Source organism: Humulus lupulus, chromosome X, assembly GCF_963169125.1.
Source record: "Humulus lupulus chromosome X, drHumLupu1.1, whole genome shotgun sequence".
Lineage (NCBI taxonomy): Eukaryota > Viridiplantae > Streptophyta > Magnoliopsida > Rosales > Cannabaceae > Humulus > Humulus lupulus.
Window position 1 is genome coordinate 172,116,688 of NC_084802.1, and position 25,582 is coordinate 172,142,269.

A 25,582-nucleotide genomic window follows, 5' to 3' on the forward strand; every position below is an offset into this window, starting at 1 on the left:
GATATATTTTGTCCGAACGGATTGGGCAACCGAAACACATATCTAGGGTAATTATTTTCATTATATATAATTAATTTTTTCTCTACAAGTTAGTTGGGGCTGAATTTTGGGACAAGTAGCACAATCCAATATAATAATATTTTTTATATATATTTATATATATAATGACGTCAATTAAATAAGAGATCACACATTTATGTTGTTTTAAATATGTCAATTATTTGCAAAATTTCACTCACAATGCTTATACAAATTATTACTTACACGGATATTTGGGTCAAAAGTAATAAAATTATTATCTTTACAGCACTTAAGACTCAAATTTTTTTTTTATGCAAAAGTAACTTTTATTCATACTTTGGTGCAATTATTTGTTTCTTCTGTTAAGTTTATTTCGATATATGTGTAAAAGTACTAAATAAAATAAATATTTGCAGCAAAAGTACCTAATTAAATAGATATTTACAGTGAAAGTGATCAATTAAAAAGATATTTGTAGCGAAAGTACTTAAATTATAAGCAAATTTGATGTCATGTAGGTGGACTTTACAGTGGAATAAACAGTTATATCAAACAACACCAAAATATTGACAAAATATACTTTTACCATAACAAAATAACATAGATACTAAAGTACTTCATACTTAATAACTTAAAGTATTTTCATGTAAATATCCCTTATTGATTTTAGAATTAAGAAGTGAAAATTCTATTTTAAATAAAAATATGTTTCAAATCTAATGAAAAATTCTTTTTGTTGGACTCTTCCATTTCTGATTAAACATTGAAAAAAAACAGTAATCAAATAGCTCAAACTTCAATGCGTGGGACTCTACAAAATGTTCCAGCAAAGAAACATTCTTTCCTTTTATTTCTTGTTTTTTTCCTTCTTTCTTTTCCTTTAAAATGTTGTTTAAGGAATATGTGTACTTTACTGTTGTATTCTATACAGTATAGCTTTTTTTTAAAACTTGCCAACCAATCCAACCATTGGATACTCAAATTAAAATCAATTTAAAGAAACAATTATACTAACTTATATGTCATATTATGAGATATGACTAAGCTTAGATTATGATCATTCAAAACTCGACACCTTCCTGCATGTCGATCTCTCCCTTCCTTGACCTTTTTCATCATACTCAATCAAACTCTTCCAACTTCTTCTCAACTCTTGAACCTTTCTTTTTCGTTTTCACTTTCATGGTAAATCTTCTCACCATGTAACATAACTTGGAATCCCATCTCTACTTATTTATAGCAAAAATTTCCATTTCTGGTTTGTTGCTTTAATCTTTGATGGATTCATCTGCCTCTATAATTTTCATGCTTCTTTGCTGTTAACTCTTTTACTTTTTAAGTTCATATATCTTCCTACTCTGTTATTTCTTTTGCTAACTCTAGTACCCTTTTCCTTTTTTGCTTAGTTTCATAGTGTTCTTGAATCTTGATTGATCCAAGTGAGTTTTCCACTTTACGTTAGAAGCTGGGTCAAAGATCAAATCTCTTTGTTGCAGCCTCATTTTCTGAAATCAAGTTCAATCTCTTCTTTTGAATCTGCCTGTTGGCCGGTACTTCACCTCGTACAATTTCTTTAATCATATTTGAGTCTTTTAACTTTAATTTTCCAATTCAGAAACTGGGTTGTCCTTTTTTGAGCTTCAGTTTCTGATACCAGTTTAGAGCTCTTCTGCTAAATCTGCATTTCGTTTCATATCCAAAACTAAAAAAGAAGCCAATTTCCCTTTCATCCGTTAGTTTCATTTTCCTATTTGGAAAACTGGGTAATATTTTTTTAAGCTTTAGCCTTTAAAATTAGCTTCAAACTCAACAAAAGAACAAGAAAAAAGAAAAAGGGAAAGAAACCCATTTTCTCTTTCTTTTCTTTCACCCCAACAACAAATTGTGTTTTTGGGAAAAAGGAGGTTCATGGGGTTTGTAAAAGCAGTTGATTTTCTAGGTGGGTTTCTCATCGTGTCTTTGTTAGTGAACTCGGTGGTGGGAATCGGAGTCAATTGGGGCACTCAGGCAACTCACCGTTTGCCTCCTGCAACAGTGGTGAAGTTACTGAAGGATAATGAGATCGAAAAGGCTAAGCTCTTTGATGCAGATTCAACAATATTGAATGCTTTAAGAAATTCTGGGATTCAAGTCATGGTGGGTATTCCAAACGACATGCTTGGTAGCATGGCTAGTACTGTCAAAACAGCTGAGAATTGGGTAGCTAAAAATGTCTCCAGTCACGTCTCAAACGGTGTGGACATTAGGTAAAATTCATAGGATTTCCTTCTATTTATTTCTGTTCAAAATATATCAATATATGTATATGTATAGTTTGTGCTGCTTCTGCTGTTTTGATCATTTAGATGACCCATTTTTCTAAATTGGAAAGTGCAACTAAAAACTCGAACGTTCTTATGAGGTAGACCTGTTACAAAGTTCAGTTTGCACTTTCATGTTTTTATCTATCTGAACTTAATTCATATTTTACACATCTCATTTGCAAGTAGTTATTCAAAATCACATATCATTTTACAAGGTATGTTGCAGTAGGGAATGAACCATTCTTATCAACCTACAATGGAAGCTTCCTTCAAACAACTTTTCCTGCTCTTCAAAACGTTCAATCGGCCCTTATAAAAGCTGGTTTGAGCAGCCAAGTTAAAGTCACTATCCCTCTAAACGCTGATGTATATGGCAGCTCGAGCAACAAACCTTCCGACGGAGACTTCCGAACAGACATAAAAGATCTCATGGTAGAAATTGTCAAGTTCTTAAGCGACAATGGAGGTTCCTTTACTGTAAACATCTATCCCTTTATCAGCCTTCACAATGATCCCAATTTCCCTATTGATTTTGCCTTCTTCGATGGCTATTCAGCTGCCATAAACGACAACGGAAACATCTACCAGAATGTCTTGGATGCAAACCACGATACCCTGGTATGGGCTCTGCAGAAAAATGGATTTGGAAACTTGTCCATAATCATCGGCGAGATTGGCTGGCCTACTGATGGCGACAAAAGTGCGACTGTGCAACTTGCTCAGCGGTTCAACCAAGGGTTCATGTCTAGGTACAATGCTGGGACAGGAACCCCAATGAGATCTGGACCCATGGATGTCTACTTGTTTAGTTTCATCGATGAAGACCACAAGAGCATTCAGCCAGGTAACTTTGAACGCCATTGGGGTATATTTTACTTCGACGGATCACCCAAGTACCAGCTCAAGTTAGGGTCCAATTCGAACGGCTTAGTAGCAGCAAGCAATGTGCGTTATCTGGCTAGAAAATGGTGTGTTTTGTCTTCATCAGCTAACTTGCAGGATTCACAATTGGCACCGAGTGTGAGCTATGCTTGTGAAAATGGTGATTGTACCAGTCTTGGATATGGTGCTTCTTGTGGAAACTTGGATGCTCAGGGAAACATTTCTTATGCATTTAACAGTTACTATCAGATATACAACCAGCTAGATAGTGCCTGTAGATTCCCAAATCTTTCTGTCATCACAGACCAAGACCCATCCGTTGGAGACTGCAAATTTAGGATTATGATCCGAGCAGAATCGCCAGCTAATGAGGGAGCAGGACAAGGAGCTGGAGCTGGAGCTGGCCATCTTAAAAAGCCCCATGGTTTGATGATGATGATGTTGTTTGTGACTATGATGTTTTTGTGACTTTTGAGCTTGTATTATTATTATTACTAGTTTTTTTTTCTTTTCCGGTTGATGTTTATAGAGAATTAAGTTTGAGTACTTCATAAAGCAGTTAATACTACTAGTAGTTTGGAAAGTCTGGACTTTCAAATGTTGTAGCTATGTTTATATTGAACAACAAATTGATCAGCATGTTAACATTTATGCTATTCAATTTGTTTAAACTCACATTAGGTTCAAATTCTAGAAACTTCAAAATATGTTTGTATCTTTCCTTATATTTCTCTTTATTTATACAATATCGCTTAAACATTTTGCTATCATTTCAATAATTTAGAGTCTCTCCTATATACATAAATATAATATTTGTGTGCGCGCGCACATAAACACACATATTTTATGTTCATGTCAAACAAGTTGTTTGAACAAGTATATTCATCATCTAAAATAAGAAGGGAAGAAAGAAAGAAAAAATCATCATTATATACACGGAGTGTCTAAAACATGGTTTATCTTTGCTTTATTGTAAAATAGGTTGCTTGAAGCAATGTTGTCTGTAGAGTTTTACTCAGCGCTAATTTTCTACATGTTTGGGATCCAGGAAACTTTGCTTCTCATTAGCCAAAACGGCTTGAATTTAATATATTTTTTTAAACTATAAATATATATATATATATATATATAAATTTTATGTAACAATAGATATTACAATACATCTACAACTCCTATTAGCAATATGAAAATTAAAATTGAAAAAACAAGGATATCTCATTAATTTTAAAAGGAACAGAGTGAGTGGGAGGATTGTTACATCAATTCCCTGATACTTTCATTTTATTCATTTATTTGTTTTCATGGTTTATTCTTTCAAGTCATTGCACGATATAGTAAATCAAACAAAAAGAAGAGAGTAAATCTACCAGGCTCACGGAATTTCATCATCCAAGAACGACTCATAACTGATGTTTCCGAAGATAGTCTCTTGATCTTATATCAGCCTACATTTTCATTTAAAAACAAAACTGGAAGTTAATCAAATTTTCTAGTAACACCAAAGTTTAAAGTAGAAATTTTGAGATCAACATGATTGAAAATTAGCTGATGAGTTAATGACCAAAATTCGTCAGTGCTCTCATCAAACTATAAATACCTTCCAATTGGAACCAGTGTAAAGAATCTGTCCTCACACAGAAGAACCAAAATAGTTACCAAAGCAGACATTCAAAGATTTTACGAGTAGTATTTCACCTGGCGGATAGGCTCTGGCACACGATACTTGCTAGTCATTTTAACTATTTTGATGGCAGTGTCAAGTGATATACGGTGTCCAATTGATATAAATATAGGCTTCAACAAATCTCCTGTCGATCTTAGTGCCTATAAAAACCAAAAATTCAAATAAAAATAAAACTAATCAGAAGGGCTCAATCATCATAGAACTATACCAAGATTTGAACTTAAAGACTGTTAGCTATATATATATATATATTAGTTGTTCATATTAACTATAAATTAGCTATAAATTAGGACTAACTAGTTTCTTATTCTCTCATAGTTTCCTAGAATAGCTTCCCTAGTTTGTATATAAATATATGTTTATTTCTCGTTGAAATACAAGTGAATATAATTCTCTTCACCTCTTATTACATGTTATCAGAGCATTAGTCTATAAAATTCGAATTTTGCTACAAAATTAAGGTTTTTTCTTTTGGGGTTCTTCATAAACACAAATTAGGGTTTAGTCTATCTTTGTTGTGATTCTACATTGGTTTTTCGTGTTTTCTGTTGTGTTTCTTTAAGGAGTTATGGCTGAGAATAAATCAGAGACAAAATCCGTGGTTTTGTCTGATGTGGTTCCTGTGATGTCTAAAATCACAGACCATAAACTGATTGGTTCGAATTATTTAGAGTAGTGTAAGACTGTTCGACTTTATCTACAAAATATTGACAAAGATGACTACTTGACTGATGATCCTCCTAAAGAAAAAGATGATTCAAGACAGACGTGACTCCGGGAGGATGCTCGCTTATTCCTTCAAATCCGGAATTCTATTGACAGTGAGGTAATTGGTTTGATCAATCATTGTGAGTTTGTTAAAGAACTAATGGATTATTTGGAATTTTTGAATTCTGGAAAAGGCAATCTCTCCCGTATGTATGAGGTGTGCAAAGCATTCTACCGTGTGGAGAAACAAGATCAGTCCCTTATGAACTACTTTATGTTCTTTAAGAAGACGTATGAAGAGCTTAATATGTTGCTGCCATTTAGCACTGATGTGAAGGTTCAGCAACGCCAGCGAGAGCAGATGGCTATTATGAGCTTTCTAGCAGGGCTCTCACCTGAATTTGATTCTGCGAAAGCACAGGTTCTTTCTGGTTCTGATATTTTCTCTTTACAAGATGTCTTTAGTCGTATTCTTCGCACGGAAATTACATCTTCTGTTCCTCTTAATAGTGCTTTGGTAAGTCGTAATAATTATGCGCCTAAGAAATCTTCTATTCCAACTGGGCATAAAGGAGCTCGTTCACAAGGAGTTGAAATTGGAACACCGGATTCTGGAGGCATTACTTGCAACTACTGTAAAAAGCCAGGTCACACCAAGTTTGAGAGTAGAAAGCTACAGTATAAAAATCAGCAACAACACTCTGTTAATGTTGCAAATACTATTGATGCCACTGATAAATCCGTCCTTTCTGCTAATGAATTTGCCAAGTTCTCACGATATCAGGAATCACTCAAATCGTCATGTCTTCTTGTCACTGCAATTGCCGATTCAGGTAAATCTAATACGTATCTTCTTTCTTCATCCTCCAAATGGATCATTGATTCTGGTGCCACAGATCACATGACAGATAATTCCCATCTCTTTTCCACTTTTCAATCCCACACTTCAACTTCTACTGTTACCTTAGCTGATGGGTCACCATCTTGTGTTCGTGGGTCTGGCACTATTACTCCTACACCCCTGCTTACTTTGTCATCTGTCTTACATTTACCTAGTTTATCCTTCAATTTGCTCTCTGTTAGTCAACTCACTCGTAATCTTAATTGTTGCATCTCATTCTTTCCCGATCATTGTTTATTTCAAGATCTTATGACGAAGAAAATTATTGGTAAAGGACATGAATCTGGAGGCCTCTATGTTCTTGACATACCCCACCAACTTCTTTTGCTTATTCGAGTGTCACTTCCGCTTTTGAGGCTCATTGTCGATTGGGTCATCCGTCTCTTCCTTTGCTCAAGAAACTTTGTTTGCGATATAGTAAGGTGTCTTCATTAGATTGTGAGTCGTGTCAATTTGACAAACACCATCTTCTTAGTTCAAGTCCACGAGTCAATAAACGTGCTAGTGTTCCTTTCGAATTAGTTCATTCTGATGTTTGGGGTCCTTCTCTTATTTTTTCTAAACCTAGATTCAAGTATTTTGTTACTTTTGTTGATGATTATTCTCGTGTAACTTGGTTATATTTAATAAAAAATTGTTTTGAGTTGTTTTCTATATTTTGTGCATTTTGTGCTGAGATTAAGAATCAATTTAATGTTTCTATTCATACTTTTCGAAGTGATAATGTCAAAGAATATACATCTGCTTTATTTCATTCTTATATGGTCTCTAATGGCATGCTTCATGAAACCTCTTGCGTTGATACTGCATCCCAAAATGGTGTAGCAGAACGTAAAAACAGACGTCTTCTTGAAACTGCACGAGCCCTCTTATTTCAAATGCATGTTCCTAAACATTTTTGGGCCGATGTCGTTTCTACAGCATGTTTTCTTATCAATCACATGCCATCTTCTGTTCTTAATGGTGAGATCCCGTATAAAATTCTTTTTCCTGACAAGTCATTATTTCCTGTTAATCCTAGGATATTTGGTAGTACTTGTTTTGCTCGAGATGTTCGTCCAAATGTCTCCAAATTAGATCCTAAGTCATTGAAGTGTGTATTCCTTGGCTATTCTCGTCTTCAGAAAGGGTATAACAGTTATTGTCCAAATCTCAACAAGTGTATCTTGTCTCCATTGATGTTACCTTCATGGAAACCACACCCTATTTTTCATCTTCCTCTATTCCTACTCGTCAGGGGGAGGATGATGATGATTTTTTGGTATATTCTATCACTTCTTCTACCCCTGACCCACTTCCTGAGGAATCTCCTATTTCTGAACCTATCTCAGACACTACTCACGATGAGTCTCCTATTACTCACTCTGTCTCAGCCACAGCTCCAGGCACACCTCCGCCTCCTATTAAAGTGTACACCAGGCGTCTGCCTCCTGTTTCATGTCCTGCACCTGCTTCTTTATTATCAGATTCGGTGCCAAGCGATGATCTTCCTATTGCGCTACGCAAAGGTAAACGTCAGTACACTTATCCTATTTCTTCTTTTGTTTCTTATAATCACTTGTCATCTTCTTCTTGTTCTTTTATTGCTTCCCTTGATTCTATTTCGATTCCTAATAGTTCACGAAGCCATATCGCATCCTGGTTGGCATGATGCAATGATAGAAGAAATGAATGTTTTATATGACAATGGTACTTGGGACTTGGTCGATTTACACGGATCATAAGATGCAAATGGGTATTCACTGTTAAGGTCAATCCAGATAGATCAATTGCTCGATTAAAGGCTCGTCTTGTTGCAAAGGGTTATGCTCAAACCTATGGCGTGGACTATTGTGATACTTTTTCTCCCGTTGCTAAGTTGACATCTGTTCGATTGTTTATTTCAATGGCAGCTACTCATCATTGGCCTCTACATCAGCTAGATATCAAGAATGATTTTCTTCATGGAGATCTTCAGGAGGAGGTGTTTATGGAGCAACCTCCTGGTTTTGTTACTCAGGGGGAGTTAGGGCGAGTCTGTCGTCTTCGAAAATCTTTATACGGTTTGAAGCAAAGTCCTCGTGCTTGGTTTGGTAAATTTAGTCAGGCTGTTGAGAAATTTGGTATGCTGAAAAGTAAGTCCGATCATTCTGTGTCTTACAAATGATCAACTGCAGGTATCATTTTATTGGTTGTGTATGTAGATGATATTGTTATTACTGGAAATGATACTAGAGGAATCTCATCTCTTAAGTCCTTCATTCATACTCAGTTTCACACGAAGGATTTGGGGGTGCTCAAGTATTTCTTGGGAGTTGAGGTAACTCGGAGTAAACAAGGTATTTTTCTATCTCAAAGAAAGTATGTCGTTGATTTGTTGACTGGGACCGGAAAATTGGGAGCAAAGCCTTGTAGTACTCCAATAAGTCCTAATGTGCACCTTACAAAAGATGGGAACCATTTGAAGATCCTGAAAGATATCACAGGTTGGTTGGAAAGTTGAATTATCTTACCGTGACTCGTCCAGACATTGCATTCTCAGTTAGTGTTGTTAGTCAGTTCATGTCATCTCCAACAATTCATCATTGGGCAGCGTTAGAGCAAATTTTGTGTTACTTGAAAGGAGCACCAGGACGAGGTATCGTGTACACAGATCATGGGCACACTCATATTGAGTGTTTCTCAGATGCAGATTGGACAGGTTCTAAAGTGGATAGAAGATCCACTTCAGGTTATTGTATTTTTGTTGGAGGGAATTTAGTCTCTTGGAAGAGTAAGAAGCAAAATGTTGTGTCACGATCAAGCGCAGAATCAAAATATAGGGCTATGGCACAGTCTGTGTGTGAGGTAATGTGGATCTATCAGCTATTGATTGAAGTAGGACTTAAGACTTCAGTACCAGCAAAATTATGGTGTGATAACCAAGCTGCTTTTCATATTGCATCTAATCCTGTGTTCCATGAGCGGACTAAATACATCGAAATTGATTGTCATTTTATTCGTGAGAAAATTCAGCAAGGCTTCATCTCTACAGGATATGTGAAGACCGGCGAATACCTAGGGGATATCTTTACAAAAGCATTAAATGGGGTGCGAGTTGATTATTTTTGTAACAAGCTGAGCATGATTAACTTATATGCTCCAGCTTGAGGGGGAGTGTTAGCTATATATTAGTTGTTCATATTAACTGGAAATTAGCTATAAATTAGGACTAATTAGTTTCCTATTATCTCATAGTTTCCTAGAATAGCTTCCCTAGTTTGTATATAAATATATGTTTATTTCTCATTGAAATACAAGTGAATACAATTCTCTTCACTTCTTATTACAAAGACAAAAACTGGAATAAGGAATCATCATCTCACTTGGAAAACAAAAATGACAATTATAAAATCTAGACAGAAAGATTAAACCATTAGTAAGCAAATAATATTGAAGTTGACGTTGATTACTTCATCAAAATTAACAAGGGGTCTTCTTAGCTTGCTTAGAAACATAAACATATGTATTAACAAAAACCTGAAAACACGCCTCCAGTGATCACATATCTAAAAACAATCCTAGATATCCAATGATAGTTAAATCTCTAACAACCTCAACCTCCATCAATTATTTTATAAAGCAGTAATCTCGAAATCCCCTTAGGAGTCATGCCAACCACATGAGGTTGAAAGATAGATCCTCTATCACCATCTGTCATATATTAAGTACCACATAGCATTTCTGCATCAGGAGATTTCGGTAGTCCTTAAATAAGAGAAGATTACTCAAAACTCTTACCACTCCCCATGTGCGTCCAGAGTCTCCTGTCAAAGTAAAGAAATCTCCGCCATTATTTTCTCTTTCTTTAAGAAGCTCCTTCACTCCAGACAGTGTAAGGCCATCCACGTGATGCAGCTGATATGAACAAATGACACAACTTGTCAAGGATTTAAGTTCTTAACCAAAATCATAAGCATTAAGAACCAATTTATTGTGTCATGCAGCAATGGTAGATAACATGATTCTCCATATTAGCAGAAAACAAATAGGTGCCCAGATTTTGATGGAAGCTAACTCTTTCCTATTAACTTTTTCATTTCAAAATATGCAAAAAAATGGATCTAAACAAAACGAGAAAATCATGTACATATATTTATGAAACGAATGCTGCTTCAACAATCATATAGGGAGGTGTTAAAGGATGATAGAGTCGGGACTTGCATTCTTTCCCACACCAATAGTAGGAATATTAGCCAGCACGCCTAAATGACAACCTAAGCCAAAACCTAATTGAGAAAGAGAGAGAGAGAGAATTAATATTCATTACTGAATTCAATGTTAGCTACAGTTATGCATGCTCTGGGTAAACAAGGATCATTCTTCACATATTATTTTGATGCCCCATCAATCAGTTCATCTTCTATATAAATATATCCAGTCTCTTGCACAATTTTTTCATCCAACCGAACATGAATGGGGAAAATTTTAATTGAGTAAACTAAACCGTATCCCAAATAATTTCAACCTAATCTCCTTCACTTAAACCATTGAATAAACATCTTTTTGGCTTCTATGTCCAATTCATAAGTATATATGTCCATACTAAACACTAACCTCGAGGATGCAGTACTCCATTTCCGTCTATCATTAGCAACTACAGCAATAAGAAAAGTGTAAACCAACTTAGTACACATCGATTAACAAACAAATAAGAAATCAAAACCATAACAAGGCTGGTTAACTCATGCCTGTAATCTTTTACTTTTTCATTTAGTATCTGGCACTTGAAGTAAATTGATAGCAGTAGTGTTACAGTCAAAAGAGTGAAAAGTCAAACGAGAAGCTTTGTGAAAATAAAATCATTCCTTGCTACTCATTAAAAAAAAAAAACCCCACTGAAATCACTTCCTATAGTGAGACATGCAACTTGTAGTAGTAGGTAATTCAAAAGCAATAAATACCCATTTGTATTATGAGATCTACCTGTGGGTACAAAGGATTTGCACAGTATTTCATTTTCTCCAAAAGGTCGAGAAGCACTGGAGCCTAAAACAAATACAAGAGCCAAATGCATTAAGCAATTAGTCACAAATACCATTCACAAGATCATCAAAAAATGAAAGACCCAACAAATAACAGACAAAAGATGCTTAAGCATGCCCTCATTAAAACCCAGATAAATTCATAAAAGAGAAATTACTGAACCAAAACGCAACAACTATTTGAACAAAACCACAACTACTTTTGTTCACTGAGTGCTAAAGATAGCAAATAACCTAAGCTAAGGAATTCAACGGTAACTAAGCTGACGCCACCAAAAGTACCATAAATGCATATTAAAATCGTTTATCTCTCCTTTCAATCTTCCTATCAACCAAACAGATCCCAAAGCAAAATAAATATGAAACAAATAGGACCTCTCTGAAAGCAAGGAAGCCAGGAACATAAGGGACATCGAGGGTAACAACTGAGAAGTCTTCATAGACTACCTTAAGGCTATGGAGGTCTAAAACTACAAGGATACCACAAGCTACTGATGAATCCTTCTTAGAAAAGCTTATATCAACCCCACCCACATACTCCAAAAACCCCCCAACCCCTTCCTCCATGCTTAAGCTTCTTCTGGGTCTGGACATCGGTATTTTCCATGAGAAGTTATCTTCTGCAATTAGTTTGTTCTTGAGAGAATCCTGAGCGCTGAAAATAAAACAAAATTGCATACATACAATGTGAAGATTGAAAAGCCCGAACAGGTGAATATGTGAATGGGTATTATGAGTTCTGTTTTGCTTACTCTTTCCAATTTCTGTGTTCCTCCATTGAATAAGACGGGGATGCTAGTGATGGTGTTTTATTCCCGGCTTCGGGTGCGTTATTCGTGTCCGAATTGGAGTTATCTTAACCCACGGCTAGTCTACTCCACCACCTCCACCGTTGAAGAGAAGCATAAAGAATATCAGATTATAATTTTAGGGAGATTCTAGTACAGGGGCTCTAAAAAGAGTTTGTGCTATGTATATTATACTTTTATATTTAGAGCATCTTCAAACTATTTAGAAAATTATAAACAATTTAGGGGTTGAAAATTATAAATAATTTCACTTAAAAAAATAATTTTTTATTTAATTAATTAAAAATTTAAAAATTAAACATAAAATATGTTTGATTACTCTATTTTTATTTTTATTTTTTTTTAAATTTTAATTACAATTTATTAAATTTTGAAAACAAAAATTTTTCACTTTCAAATTTTTTTTCAACAGTTTTCAATTTTTCCTTTCATTTTTTTCTTCTCTTCTTCAAATCAACACATCATATTGTTAAACAAAAAATAAAAATAAAAGTTATCAAACACATTTATTATATTTTTTTAAAAAAACAAAAAATAAAAATAGTTACCAAACATATTTTTATTTTTTAAAAATAAAATAATATTTCCATTTTTGTGTTTAAAAAATTCAAAAACAAAAATTTTACCAAATGGGCCCATAGCTTGCCAAAAATTACCTTCAAAATAGATTATTGTACTCGTGACTAATTTTTTTTATGAGCATAGAAAATAACTTGTTTGAATTAGTTTTCACTACTATAAATTATTGAGAATTTTCTGAAAATTTGTAGGATGCTTTAAATAACTACAAAATACACGGTCATAACAAAAATTGCACAAAAAATTATTTACGGGTCAGAAATACACAAAAGTCCAACTGTTGGAGCACTTTTTGAATCCCCTATAATAGAATTTCCCCATAATTTTATATTTAATCAATTAATACAAAAAAGCTAATCTCAAATAGCTCCTCCTATAAAAAAAATCATATAATTGAAGTACCATTACTTGTTGGATTTTCCTATTGTTCTTTGTTGGCCAGTGACAATGAGACTATTGATATACATATTTTCGGCACGTGGATAATTATCATCCTAATTTTTTTTATAAAACGGTGCTCATTATAATTATAGCAGACATTCTACTAGTTTTTTAATAATTTACGGTATTAAAATCAGTATTCAAATATTTTGTTGCACACGTGTTTAAAAAAACAAGTACACGTGCAGCCGAATATTTTAAATCATGCTTTCATTATCTTAAATTATTCATAATTTCTTAAAAACTTATAGAATACCTACTATAACTACAATGTATATTCATATAAAAAAATGAGATTATAATTATCCATGTACCGAAAACCAAATGAAGTACACTAGTAGTTTTTTTTTTAAAGGGACTACTAAAGAATTACCCTATATTTATATAGATTTCTTTAAAAAAAAATCAAATGTCCATTAAAGATACCATTACACAGAAATTATGAAATTTTATCATTCCATAAAAAGCTCATTGTCTAACCCTAAAACATACTTTATAAAAGAATATGCTAAAATATTAGTCTCTCTAACAAGTGAGACAAAGTTACAACTAGGAAAAAAGACGATAAACATTTAATTATATAAATAAGGTCATTCAAATGAGATAAATCTATTGTCCCTCCTTGACATCTCTCTTTCTATCTCAATTTTGTTGGATTAAAATCATATTGTGGGTTTATATGTATTAGTGTGTACAGCTATCCTAAGGTCAACCCACATAAAGCGACCATTTTGGTAATTGGGTTATTGGGTATTAAAGTGTTATGAATTAAATGTGTAGATATCTTAAGTGGTATTTCTAATTTATAGAGGGGCTAAATTAGAAATACTAAAAAACTAATAAACTATTAGTTTTATACATTAGTAGTGGTCCCCAAGTAACAAAGACATCACTCTATTCTCCTCTTCCCCCATCAAGAGAGAAAATAAGAGAGAGCACTTGTCTTGTATTCTTTGAAGATCATTACTGTAACGCCTGGATAGCCAAGACCATTACACTGTGTATTTTAAATAGTGTTGGACTCGCTAATCAAGTCATTTGGACATAAACATGTAACTAGAAGTAATTAACGAGTTAGGGTTAAAAATTTTGGTCAAATGAATATTTACTTTCATTAAAAAGTTTAAGTTTGTACATGGGATCACAAAATAAACATTTAAAAGGTTATTTACAAATCAAATGGTGAATACAAACATGGCAGCCGAAGCAGAAAAATTAGGATTTGACCCTAGTTCCTCTTTGAATCCCCGGTCGTGGCAGTCGAGAAGGTTGTATATGTACATGCCGCCACCGAAGCTCTCTAACTCATGGCTGGTCCAACTTCTCATTTCCCTTACCTTAGGTCCTTAACGAGACATGTATAATAACCCTTTCATCCTGAGCCAATCGGTGAACCCTCATAGAATTCGAGTTCCCCACTAGATTCCCAAAGATTGGCATCTTATAATCCTCAAGAACAAACTTCCAATCCCCTCTAAAGATCACTTCTAGTGTTTAACCTTCAAGAACTTTCCTTCACCCTTTGAGAGAGACTTTCCAAGAGAGAGAGAGAGTAACGGTTTGAGCTAACCAGCTCAGCACTTGGCCTATTCCTAGCCTAATGGTCCCAAAAGACCAAAATGCCCCTCCCCCACAAATCTCTTCTCAAACCCCCTCAAGGGCAAAATGGTCTTTTGACACCACTTTCCACTAAACCTCAATTTCCACTTATAATACCCAATTAATTCTAATATCCCCAAATAATCACCAAATAACTTCTCATTACCCGATAAATCCTGGTAATATACTAAATTACCAAAATACTCCTAGGCTCACCCCAAGCCGGGTATTTAACCCCGTTGTGACTTTTCCGCTAATTTGTTTGCTAGGATCATCTTGTGCGGAATAACTCAAATATATCCACATAATAATGTGGTCTAAATCACAAAACACATCGTTGACGCAGTTTTTCGCCAACAGTGAATTAAGAAAATAACAAGAATGAATTAGTGCTTGATGGTAAACCGAAGTAAGAAAATAACACTCAAGAACACTGGTCTTTTTACGTGGTTCAGTGGTTAAAATTCACCTAGTCCACGAGTCTATATTATTACTTCTTTTCTCTTTCTTTATTTTGACAGAGTTTCGGTATCATAGAATAATCGTCCCTTTTCCTATCCAATATTCTCAGTATTTATAGAGAAATTCCTTGGACAAGTTTGGGTAACCCTGTGAGTCAATCACGGATTTGCGTATTTATTACATTTATTATGGAATATTCCCATTTATACTAGGATATGATCTGATCATGAAAAAATTTGACTTCTAATATCTGGGGCATTAACTATCATAGGCTGGCCATAAACGATCGTATAAAGTATCCGGGTCTTCGAGGATCCGCGGACATGCCATATATTCAATTCACCCCGAGCTGAACACACCGCCGAGCTCGTATCATGGAGGTCATGCCTTATAAATACTATAAGCTCACGCTTATCAATTTATGCATCCCTAGCTCGTACAACCATCATGAAAATCATGTTGTCTATATGGAAAGTACATGGACTCCTTGGCTATTTCTTCCATGCATTTATTTGCGAGCTGCACACGATCTGAGTGAAAGACCCGTGCTGAAATTGGGATACGCACACATATATTTACAAATACATCCTCAATGGGTCAAAATTACAAAAATACCATTTTAATAAGAAATGGGCCCACATGCATACTATATACACCTAAACATGCTATAATAGTCATATCAAAATGTAACTCACATAATTCATATAATCATAAAATGCACATAGTTTCCGTTTATGCCCTCTCGGCACACTAATCAAAGCACTAAGCCTGATTAGAAAATTTGTGATGTTATAATTATCCCCTCCTTACAGGAATTTCGTCCTCGAAATTTTTACCTGAACAGCTCGGGATACTGATCCCGCATATATGACTCCAATTCCCAGGTCACTTCCTCGAACTTGTTGTTCCTCCATAATATCTTAACCAAAGGTATGATTTTATTCCTTAGGACCTTGTCTTTCTTATATAATATCTGGACTGGTCGTTCCTCGTAGGATAAATCTGTATGTAGTTCTAGATCTTCATAACTCAACACATGAGTCTCATCTGACACATACTTCTGAAGCATTGAAATATGGAACACATTATGCACTCCCGACAATTTCGGAGGTAAGGGCACCCTATATGTAACGCCCTACATCCTTAGAGTCGTTACTAAGTGAGTTTAAAACGTGCCATTAGCTCGTTAATCGAGGTTTTAGGTTAAAAGTGTAGCTAAACTGTGATGAAAGTCGTTTAAAGGTATTTAATATAAAAATGTGGTCATTCGTTGAAAACATAAAGAGTTAAACATTTGGGATCCCAAATTACTGTTTAGAAAATATTTTACATCTCAAAATACATTTAAGGTCGACCTAAGCGACAAATAAACCAATACATTACATCTTCCCAAAATAACCCTGGCTGTGGCGGTCAGGCAGGCCGAACATGTACCCATCGCTCCATGCTCTCCATACTCATGGTTGGTCAACTTTTCCTTTGCCCTTACCTGCACCATAGAGCACCTATGAGTCGAAGCCCAGCAAGAAAACTCAACAAAAAACAAATAACATATGTATATCTATCAATAACATATAACAAAGCAACCAACATGCTAAACACATAGCAGCCATGTCGTCCCAGGCGCTTTACTAGGCCCTGGGTTCGCGGTCTTCACCGAGAGGATGTCTCTAGCATCCTAGGAGGGTCTTGCCTTAACGGCCTACACTTTGCGTGCTCAACGCCATTCCCGGCCCCTTTCCACACTCAGCTTCCTACCGTTCTCGGCCTTCGCTGTTCCCGGCCTTTGTCATTTTCGGCCTTCGCCGTTCACTCACAAATATGCATCACATAACATAATAACAATAGATATTTAAACACATACTAAACTTAAACACTAGGGATACGACCTACAATTCAGTCAACAGGGTCATGCCCCGCAATACAAACAATAGAGCTACACCCCTCAATATAAATAATAGGGCCACGCCCTGCTCTACAATTACAACAGTTTTCTTACCTGTGTCCCAAGCTATCTGAGCATCGCAATCCCGAGCACAGTCCTCTAACCCGAGCCTCGCTGCAAAACCTAGTCATAACGCATTCAAAATAACCATCCATCAAGTTCTAATCCATTAAATAACTTCAGAATATAAAACTAGCCTCCGGGACCTTGGATTCTACCAAACTGGGTAGTAGAAACCTTCTCGAACCTTAACATTTGAGTTCCCAAGCTAAAAACCTTCAAACAACCAAAATTCTGCATTTGAGTCGTGGCCCAGCCCCCTTAAGGGTCGCGGCGCACTCAAGTCAGAGGCGAATACGCCTCTCTACTGGGGGACATGGGCCGCGGCGCACTATACCTTGCGTCGCAATGTGCCTAGGCAGACAGAGGCTTCCAGCCTCCTCGACACACACGGGCCGCGACGCCTGAAGAACAGGGCCGTGACTCGAGCCCGAAACCCAAAAATTTTCCCCTATTTCCAACATTTTCCTCGAGCCTAAACCCCATTTTCATACTTCAAACATCACCTAAACTCATAATTGAACCTGGATTCCTTGTCCACACAACCTAGTCATCATATCTACCTAAGAGCAGCTCCCTAATCCTCACTAACACTAAAATTCAATCAAAACTCACTCCCATGCAAGCCTCTATTTCCAGTAGAATTCAATAGCAAAAACCAATAAAATAAGTTAGATTAACCCTTACCTCTGTGGTATCTCCTCCCCTAAATTGTTTCCCTTAAGCACAACAAGCACGATCCCTCAATTCTTCAGCTTAATACTCTCAAATTCCTTCAAAATTCTCAAACACCAAAGGATGAGAGTGAGAACTGACTTTGAGAGAGAGAGAGAGTGTGAGAGTTAATGTTTTCTCTCGTTCTGTTTTCCTTCTAACATCTCAGAAGCTCATGAGCTTAAGTTTATCCCCAAGGAAAAAGTCCAAATTACCCTTAAGTCCATCTAGTGCTACTAAGGGCAATTTTGTAAATTACCAAATCCCGCTAATTCCTCGAGTGTTCCCATAAATCCCCATTTAATCCCAACATGTCCAAATCATTACTAAACTACTACCTGTTACTCGATAAATCTCATACACATAATACGCTCCCAAAATACCCCTAGGCTCCTCCTGAGCCAGGTATTCGACCTTGTTGTGACTTTCTAGCTAAACTGCTCCCTAGGACCGTCTCAGATCGTACATCACAAATATATCACCACTCACTCGTGGTTCCACTCACAATATACACAAATATTGCATTTTTTCCCTCAACAGGCTAAATTTACAAATATGCCCCTAATAACCAAATAGGGCCCACATGCATATTTAATTCACCTAAACATGCATTTCTAATCATATAATCATCAAATTCACATATTAACATAATTAAATAAATTATTGCCCTCCCGACACGCTAATCAAGGCCCTAAGCCTTATTAGCAAATTTGGGACGCTACAATATAGGCCACTTGACCAATTCTCTCCAGGATCTTAAAAGGTCCTACAAATCTAGGGCTCAACTTGCCCTTCTTCCCAAACCTCTTCACCCCTTTCAATGGTGAAACCCTACGGAAGATATAGCTCCCACTTGGAACTCCATGTTCATGCACTTCGAATCTGAATAACTTTTCTGTCTACTTTGCGACGCGAGAATCCAAGCTCTAATATTTTTGATAGCCTCATTGGTCCTCTGAACTGCTTCAGGACCCAAGTATTTCCTTTCACCAATCTTGTCCCATTGAATGGGCAATCTACACTTCCTAGCATACAACATCTCATAAGGAGCCACTTCAATGGTCGAGTGATAGCTGTTATTGTAAGAAAATTCTATCAAAAGGCAAATACTTACTGTAACGACCCAAAATCACCAATATGGCTTAAGGGCCTTGATTAGTGTGTCAGGAGGGCATAATTGGTTTATGTGTGAATTTATTGATTTAATGCATGACAAGCATGCTTGTATGATTATATGAATATAAATGTGATTAAATGTTATACTTGTGAGAACCACATTATTATGTGGGTAAATTTGCAGCAGGCGACTTGAGGCGATCTTAGGGAGCTAGATAGCGGGAAAGTCACAACGGGGCTTAATATTTGACTTTGGACAAGTCAAAGGGTATTTCAGGTATCGGGTGGTTATTTAGGTTATCGGGTTATGAAAATAAATAATTGGAGATATATTTGAGGTTAGGAAGTCTAGGTGGGAATATTGGGGAATTTTACCATTTTTCCCTCGGGGACGTTTCCGGCACCCCGAGCTTTGGGATTAGCTTAATTGCTTAAGGATAGACTTAAGAAGATTTTAGAAAACTGTGGAATATAGTAAACCCACCCTCTCTTCCTTTCTCTCTTTCTCTCTCAAAGAAGAACACATAAACTTAGAGGTCTTGGCTGGAATTCTAAGAATTGAAGCTGGAGTTTAGAGGATTAGCTCAAGGATTATCAAAGGAACTTAATCAAGGTTGAGGTAAGCATTGAATTCCATTTTCTATTGTTGAAATTTTGTGTTTTTGAGTGTGTTCTAAGAAGTTTTGGGTTTTTGGATTTGAAGATTAAATTGAGGCCGGAACTTTGGAAGTTAGGCTAGAAAACTCTTGGAGGATTGGTTCTGCAGCTGAGGTAAGCTCTAATTTAAGGTTTAAAGGTTGAGTTATAGTGTTTCCATGGCTGGGTTTTGTGTTCTTGAGATAGAAATTTTCAGTGATTGAAGTAGGTTTTTAATGGGTTTCTAGTCTAGGTTTCAGCTGGGTTGTGTTGTTGGAATCTTGTGGGAAGTTTTTGGGTAATTGAGTTGTGAAATTGGGGTAGTTTTGGGTGAGTTTGCATGAGGTTTGAGAGTTAAAAATGGAGGTTTTTCTGGGTTCGAAGGGGTCAGGCCGCGGCATAGTTCTTGGTGAGCTGCGACCCTTCGAAGCTGATGTGTGCTGAGGAAGGAGGGTAGGCCGCGGCATGGTCTGAGTAGGGCCGCGACCCTTAGCTGTTTTTGGGCTTTGGGAGGTCTCTGGTTGGGGCCATGCCACGACATGGGTGGCTAATGCCACGACCCTTAAGGGATTTTGGGATTTTGAGATTCTAGGCTTGGGAATTTAACCTAGGGTGCTCGGGATTGAATCTTTTACCATGTTTGGTGAAGTTCAATGTTCCGGAGACTAGAACTTTGTCTAGAAGCTCATTTAAGATTGTTGATGGTATCTGTTGACACGGTTCTTCGCCAACAGGTAATTAAGAGAAGAAGAGAAAGCGATTAGTGATGAATATAGAACCGTCACAGATATAGAATCTGAGAGAATGAACTAGGTGACTCAAGATGCGTTTTTAAGTGGTTCGAAGGTTAAAATCCTTCTACTCCACTAGTCAATATTATTGATATATTCTGGGTATTTGGTTACAAAGCATATATCTATTCAGAGACTATTTCTCCCAACCCTTATCAACTCCTAGGTTCTCCATATTTATAGGAGAAGGCACCTGGAAGTTGGTAAGGAGGTCATCCCGTGACCTTATTATTTGTCATATCAACTCTGTGACATTCATGATTAATTCCTAAACCTGACACATAAGTATGGTCAAATCGATATGTAAGGAGATAATGGGCCGCACGGCCCAACCCAGCCGTGGATATCTGAACACGCACGTTCCTGCTGCGTGTCCGAGAAGTCAGGGAGATATCGGACACGTGATGTCAGATATATGCACGTTTATCTTGCGTGTGTTGACTTTACAGAGGGTCAGGGCTCCATACATAGCTCGTGCCACGAGCTGCTCCCCTGACCTGACCTTTGGCCTTCGGATTCCTTCCCCCCATCCTGGGCAACCTTGGCGAGTCCTCAGGGATTGCTCGATCTAAGAAGGTACGACCTCGAAACAGGAGCTCCGGTCTTGGGGATGTTAATGGGCTAATCGTGATTAGTCCGTAGCTCGGCCTGCTAATCAGCCCATGGGAAAACCAGGGCATACATCTGCCCCCCAAGCTCCTGCTCGTGGTACATGACGTCGTATATAAGACCACAGTAGGCGCTTTTAGATTTCCCCATAAACTCTTCGCATTCCACTCTTTACGCAGGCGTCTGATACGTGGAACGTCGTGGGTGGTGACGGTACGTCTTACGAGAACCGCATTTAATGGCCTAGCCTATGCCCAGCCGTCGTTTCATATTTCTAGTGGAAGGCCTCAGATCCCTCACCAGGGCCACCCAAGAGCCTTCTACACGTGATCCCTCACGTATATAAAAAGGGGGTGGCCACCCTACGCACGGGCCACCCTCTCATTCAAAATTTTCCAAATCTCCTTTTCTCTTCCTTCTCCATATTTCAGAAGAACGAAACCCTCAACCCTGTTGCTGCCATTTTCATCGTTCACGAAGCTTAGGTGCACGGATTTCTCCGAAGCTTTGGAAGCTACTACACCGACGAAGCTCCTACCAACGCAACGCCCTCGTCTACCTCCCAGCCATACACTGTAAGTTTCCTGACCCTATTCACTTTGAAAACATGCTACTGTAGCTTAGGAAAAAAATTTCTGGGTTGTGTGGATATGGAGGGTGACAACCCTTTTTATGTTAGGGCACATTTGTTGTAAGAAATCGCTTTAGAGTATGGGTTTCAGGGTGCTTTTTCTGGACAAATTTCTGGGTAGGAGTTTTGGGAATTTTTGGGTGCAAAACCAGGTAGCTTAGGGAACACGCCTCATAAGCGGTTTTGTAATTTTCTGCCTATTGAAACTTTCCCCCCAAGGCAAATTCTATTCTGAACCCCCTGACACGTGAATTCCGAGTAATCTGGGATCTGTTGGGAGCATACGCGCGTGTTCACTGAACCGCATGGTTCCACTCTCCACGAGCTGGGCTTACCTCAGCTCGTGCAAATAATAATTGCTTCTTCCTCCTGCTTGGGTCGCCTTTTCTAAAGTGTTTTCTTTTGTTCGCTAGGCGACCAGATGGCTCCAAAAAAGAACCTCCCTCAGAAGAACGTTGGAAGCTCGGCCCCCCAGCAGGAAAAAGGAAAGGTGGTGATGCCTAGCTCCCTGATCCCCCGCTTCGGGCCGGCCGTGGAGAAGGAGGTCGAGGTGGCCCCCGACGCATTCTTTGAGGCGGAGAAAATCGTCTCAAAGATAACCGACCAGACGAAGATCAACAAACTCTTCCTCACTCACAACATTCCACTGGGGAAAGCCTCCGTTATTGCCCGACCTACCGCGGATGGCGAGCGGAGCTGCACGCCGCTCGATGAATCGTTCGTGGCCTAGAGCGGTGAACACTTCAAGGCAGAGGCCTTCCTTCCCCTGGATCAGTACTTCGCTGATTTCCTGAACTACGTGGGGTTGGCCCCTTTTCAGCTCCCCCCCAACTCCTACCGTCTGCTGGCAGGGTTGAGGTATTTATTCAAGAAGCAGGAGTGGGAGGTCCCTACTCCTGCTGATATTTTATATTTCTTTTGCCTCAAAGCCAGCCCGGATCAGCGGGGGTGAGGTGACGGGTTTTACTATTTAACCCGTTTTCCCAATACAGCGGCGGTGATCGAGCTGTCCAGCCACCCAAATGACTTCAAGGACCAATTCTTCATGTCAACTGGGTTCCGGAACTGCGACCATCACTATTTCAATCGTCCTCGTAAGTAATCCCTGATCTTAGCTCGCCTTTTAAGTGTTATTTTATTTTAGCTCCTCCCGTATTCCATTCTGATTCTAGCCAATCTTGCAGCCATCTACGCGAGGACCGAAAAGTCTGTGACCCTCGGGGGCCAATATGAAACACTGGCGGGCTTGCCCCCCAGTGAGAAGGACTATCGCGTGCTCGTGACGGACGAGACGATGGTGTTCTGCAAACTGATCTTCCCAAATCAGACCCTAAACCTGAAGAGGCCCCGGGGGCCGCCCCCAGCCCGCGACAACAGACCTATCATCGTGGAGGAGGTCGCGGTAGAGGAAGACGAGGAGGACGAGGCGGCTGAAGTTCCGCTCGTGAGGAATAGGAAGAGGGCCTTGGAGGTCGCCCAGAGGATGGGCGAGGAGAGGGTCCAATCCGGAGCAGCCACGGGTCCTTCTGGCCAAGGTAACCCTTACTTGTTTAAGAGTCTAGATAGGGCCACTGCAGACCCCCGGCTGGTTAGGTTCAATCCTAGGCAGATCGTCCATCGTCACCGAAGGGATCCGGACCTGAACACACTCCTGCTCCATTGTGTTGACTGGCTCGTGCTGGATCACCAAGAGAGCCGGCCTAGGGGTACCGTAATAGTAGATAATACCCTAGCTTTTAGGTCGATCTTATTCGAGGAGTATGGGACCAACCTACGCACATGGCCATCACTCCAGAGGGGTATCTATGCTCCGAGGCTTAGGCAGTATGTAGAAGAGTCTAGCCCTGAGTCAGAACCGGACCTAGAACTTGCGCCAGTTCGTGAAATAATCGTCTTAGGTTCTTCCAGCTCGGGAGGTAGGGCTCCCTCAGTATTCATATGCTTTTTTAGCTTTAACCTTTTGTCTTTATCTTTGTATGATTGCTAACTTATAATAACCATGGTTTTTTTTTTTTTGACAGAAGAGATGTCTCAGCCCGAGGATAGCTTGCGGGGCATAGTCTTCGGGGGGAACCCCCCAGCCGAGCCAAGACCGAAAAGGCTCCGGGGTTCCAAGAGCTCTGCCGGGGTCTCCACTAAATCTCCTGCAAAGGAGAAGGAGAAAACCCCGCCAGCCCAGGTCGTGGGGGCGATCCTTCCAGCTGCCGGAGTAGGACAAATGCCTCCACCGCCTCAGCGAGTTCCGCCTGCCCCCCAGGACGGAGGAATGGAGATCGGGACTTCGTCTGCGGCAGTCTCCGATGTACGCATCCCAGTCAATCCCCAGGACTTGGAGAAGATCCCAGAGGTCTTTCGGGGAACGGTGTACGAATCGGCGAGCTACGCCGTTAACCATATCTACAAGTTCACCGAGAAGGAACTCCGGACTATTAAGACGATGAGCCCAGTTGACGTCATGGACTCTTCTATGAGCATGACCCTAACGGTAAGCTGCCCTATTCTTTTAAAGCTTTTACCATTACACTTTGCCTTATTTTTTCTCTGAGCCAGTTTATCTTTCATTCCTCGCAGGGTGTCGTCGCCCTTCACCGAATCATCATCAGGGCCAGGACTCAGCTCGGTGACATGAGGACCGAGCACCAGGCCACCCTTCAGGAGGTTAAGGCGGCCAAGGATGCCCTGACGGCCTCGAAGGGCGAGTTGGAGAGGGCCCAGGTCGACCTGGAGAAGACCCGCTCGAAGGTCCAGGAGCTCGAGACATCCCTTGCCACCTCGCAGGCGGACCTTGAGGCAGCGAGGACAGAAATCCAGGCCGCCCAGGCCACCCTGGAGGAAGAGAGGACCATCTCGGAGCAGTCCATGCAGGATCTGTTCTACCACTGTTGGCTCCATAATCCGGAGGCTGACTTCTCTTTCATGCCACCGAATTTCTGGGCGCGCTTGTTGGTGAAGTTCCAAGCTCGCCTCGACAAAGAGGCGCCACCTTCGGAGACTGGGGAAGCCTCTGGTGCGGCGGAGCAAGGTGAAACGGCGACCTCCAAAGGGCCGACTGATGGAGCTTAGGACGCTCTTCTCTTTTTCTCTTTATATATTTTGAAGTATTTTTTTTTTTTAACTTTTGCATGAGGTGTCTTTACCTTGAGAAAATTTGCCTTGCGCTTTTAACTCATATTTTTCATGCTTTCGGCTACAATATATATATCTTTTATTGATAAACTTAGTTCGTGTTAATTTTTATCCATATCTTGAACTCTTTAAGAAGAACAACGATAAATAGATTTAAATTAACTTCCAAGTTTTATGACCTAGTTAAAACCAGGAACTTATTTTGAAAACTTAGTTCGTGATAACTTTTATCCAAATCTCGGGTTCTTTAAGAAGAACCGCGATCAATAAATTTAAGTTAACTTCCAAGTTTTTATGACCCAGTTAAAACCAGGAACTTATTTTGAAAACTTAGTTCGTGTTAACTTTTATCCATATCTCGAGTTCTTTAAGAAGAAACACGATCAATAAATTTAAGTTAACTTCCAAGTTTTTATGACCCAGTTAAAACCAGGAACTTATTTTGAAAACTTAGTTCGTGTTAACTTTGATCCATATCTCGAGTTCTTTAAGAAGAAACACGATCAATAAATTTAAGTTAACGTCCAAGTTTTTATGACCCAGTTAAAACCAGGAACTTATT

The 25,582-nt window shown here is 38.6% G+C and overlaps 2 protein-coding genes across 4 annotated transcripts; one reads left to right on the forward strand and one right to left on the reverse strand.

The window, feature by feature from the left end:
• Nucleotides 1-921: 921 nt before the first annotated feature.
• On the forward strand, nt 922-3,976 carry LOC133804323 (glucan endo-1,3-beta-glucosidase 5). Its single transcript, XM_062242489.1, has 2 exons — nt 922-2,267; nt 2,540-3,976. The coding sequence occupies exons 1-2, from the start codon at nt 1,930-1,932 to the stop codon at nt 3,672-3,674; spliced, it is 1,473 nt and encodes a 490-aa protein (XP_062098473.1). The 5' UTR covers nt 922-1,929; the 3' UTR covers nt 3,675-3,976.
• A 426-nt stretch (nt 3,977-4,402) lies between these two features.
• On the reverse strand, nt 4,403-12,472 carry LOC133804325 (uncharacterized). 3 transcript variants are annotated; one of them, XM_062242490.1, is made up of 8 exons: nt 12,255-12,470; nt 11,878-12,157; nt 11,444-11,506; nt 11,075-11,114; nt 10,682-10,746; nt 10,259-10,375; nt 4,902-5,030; nt 4,403-4,651 (listed from the first exon to the last, which is right to left on the reverse strand). In XM_062242490.1, the coding sequence occupies exons 1-8, from the start codon at nt 12,278-12,280 to the stop codon at nt 4,607-4,609; spliced, it is 765 nt and encodes a 254-aa protein (XP_062098474.1). In that variant the 5' UTR covers nt 12,281-12,470; the 3' UTR covers nt 4,403-4,606. The 3 variants fall into 3 exon arrangements, with proteins under 3 accessions (XP_062098474.1, XP_062098475.1, XP_062098476.1); XM_062242492.1 differs by lacking the exons at nt 4,403-4,651; nt 4,902-5,030 and adding an exon at nt 9,886-10,171 and having other exon boundaries at nt 12,255-12,472; XM_062242491.1 differs by lacking the exons at nt 10,682-10,746; nt 11,075-11,114 and having other exon boundaries at nt 12,255-12,469.
• Nucleotides 12,473-25,582: the final 13,110 nt, after the last annotated feature.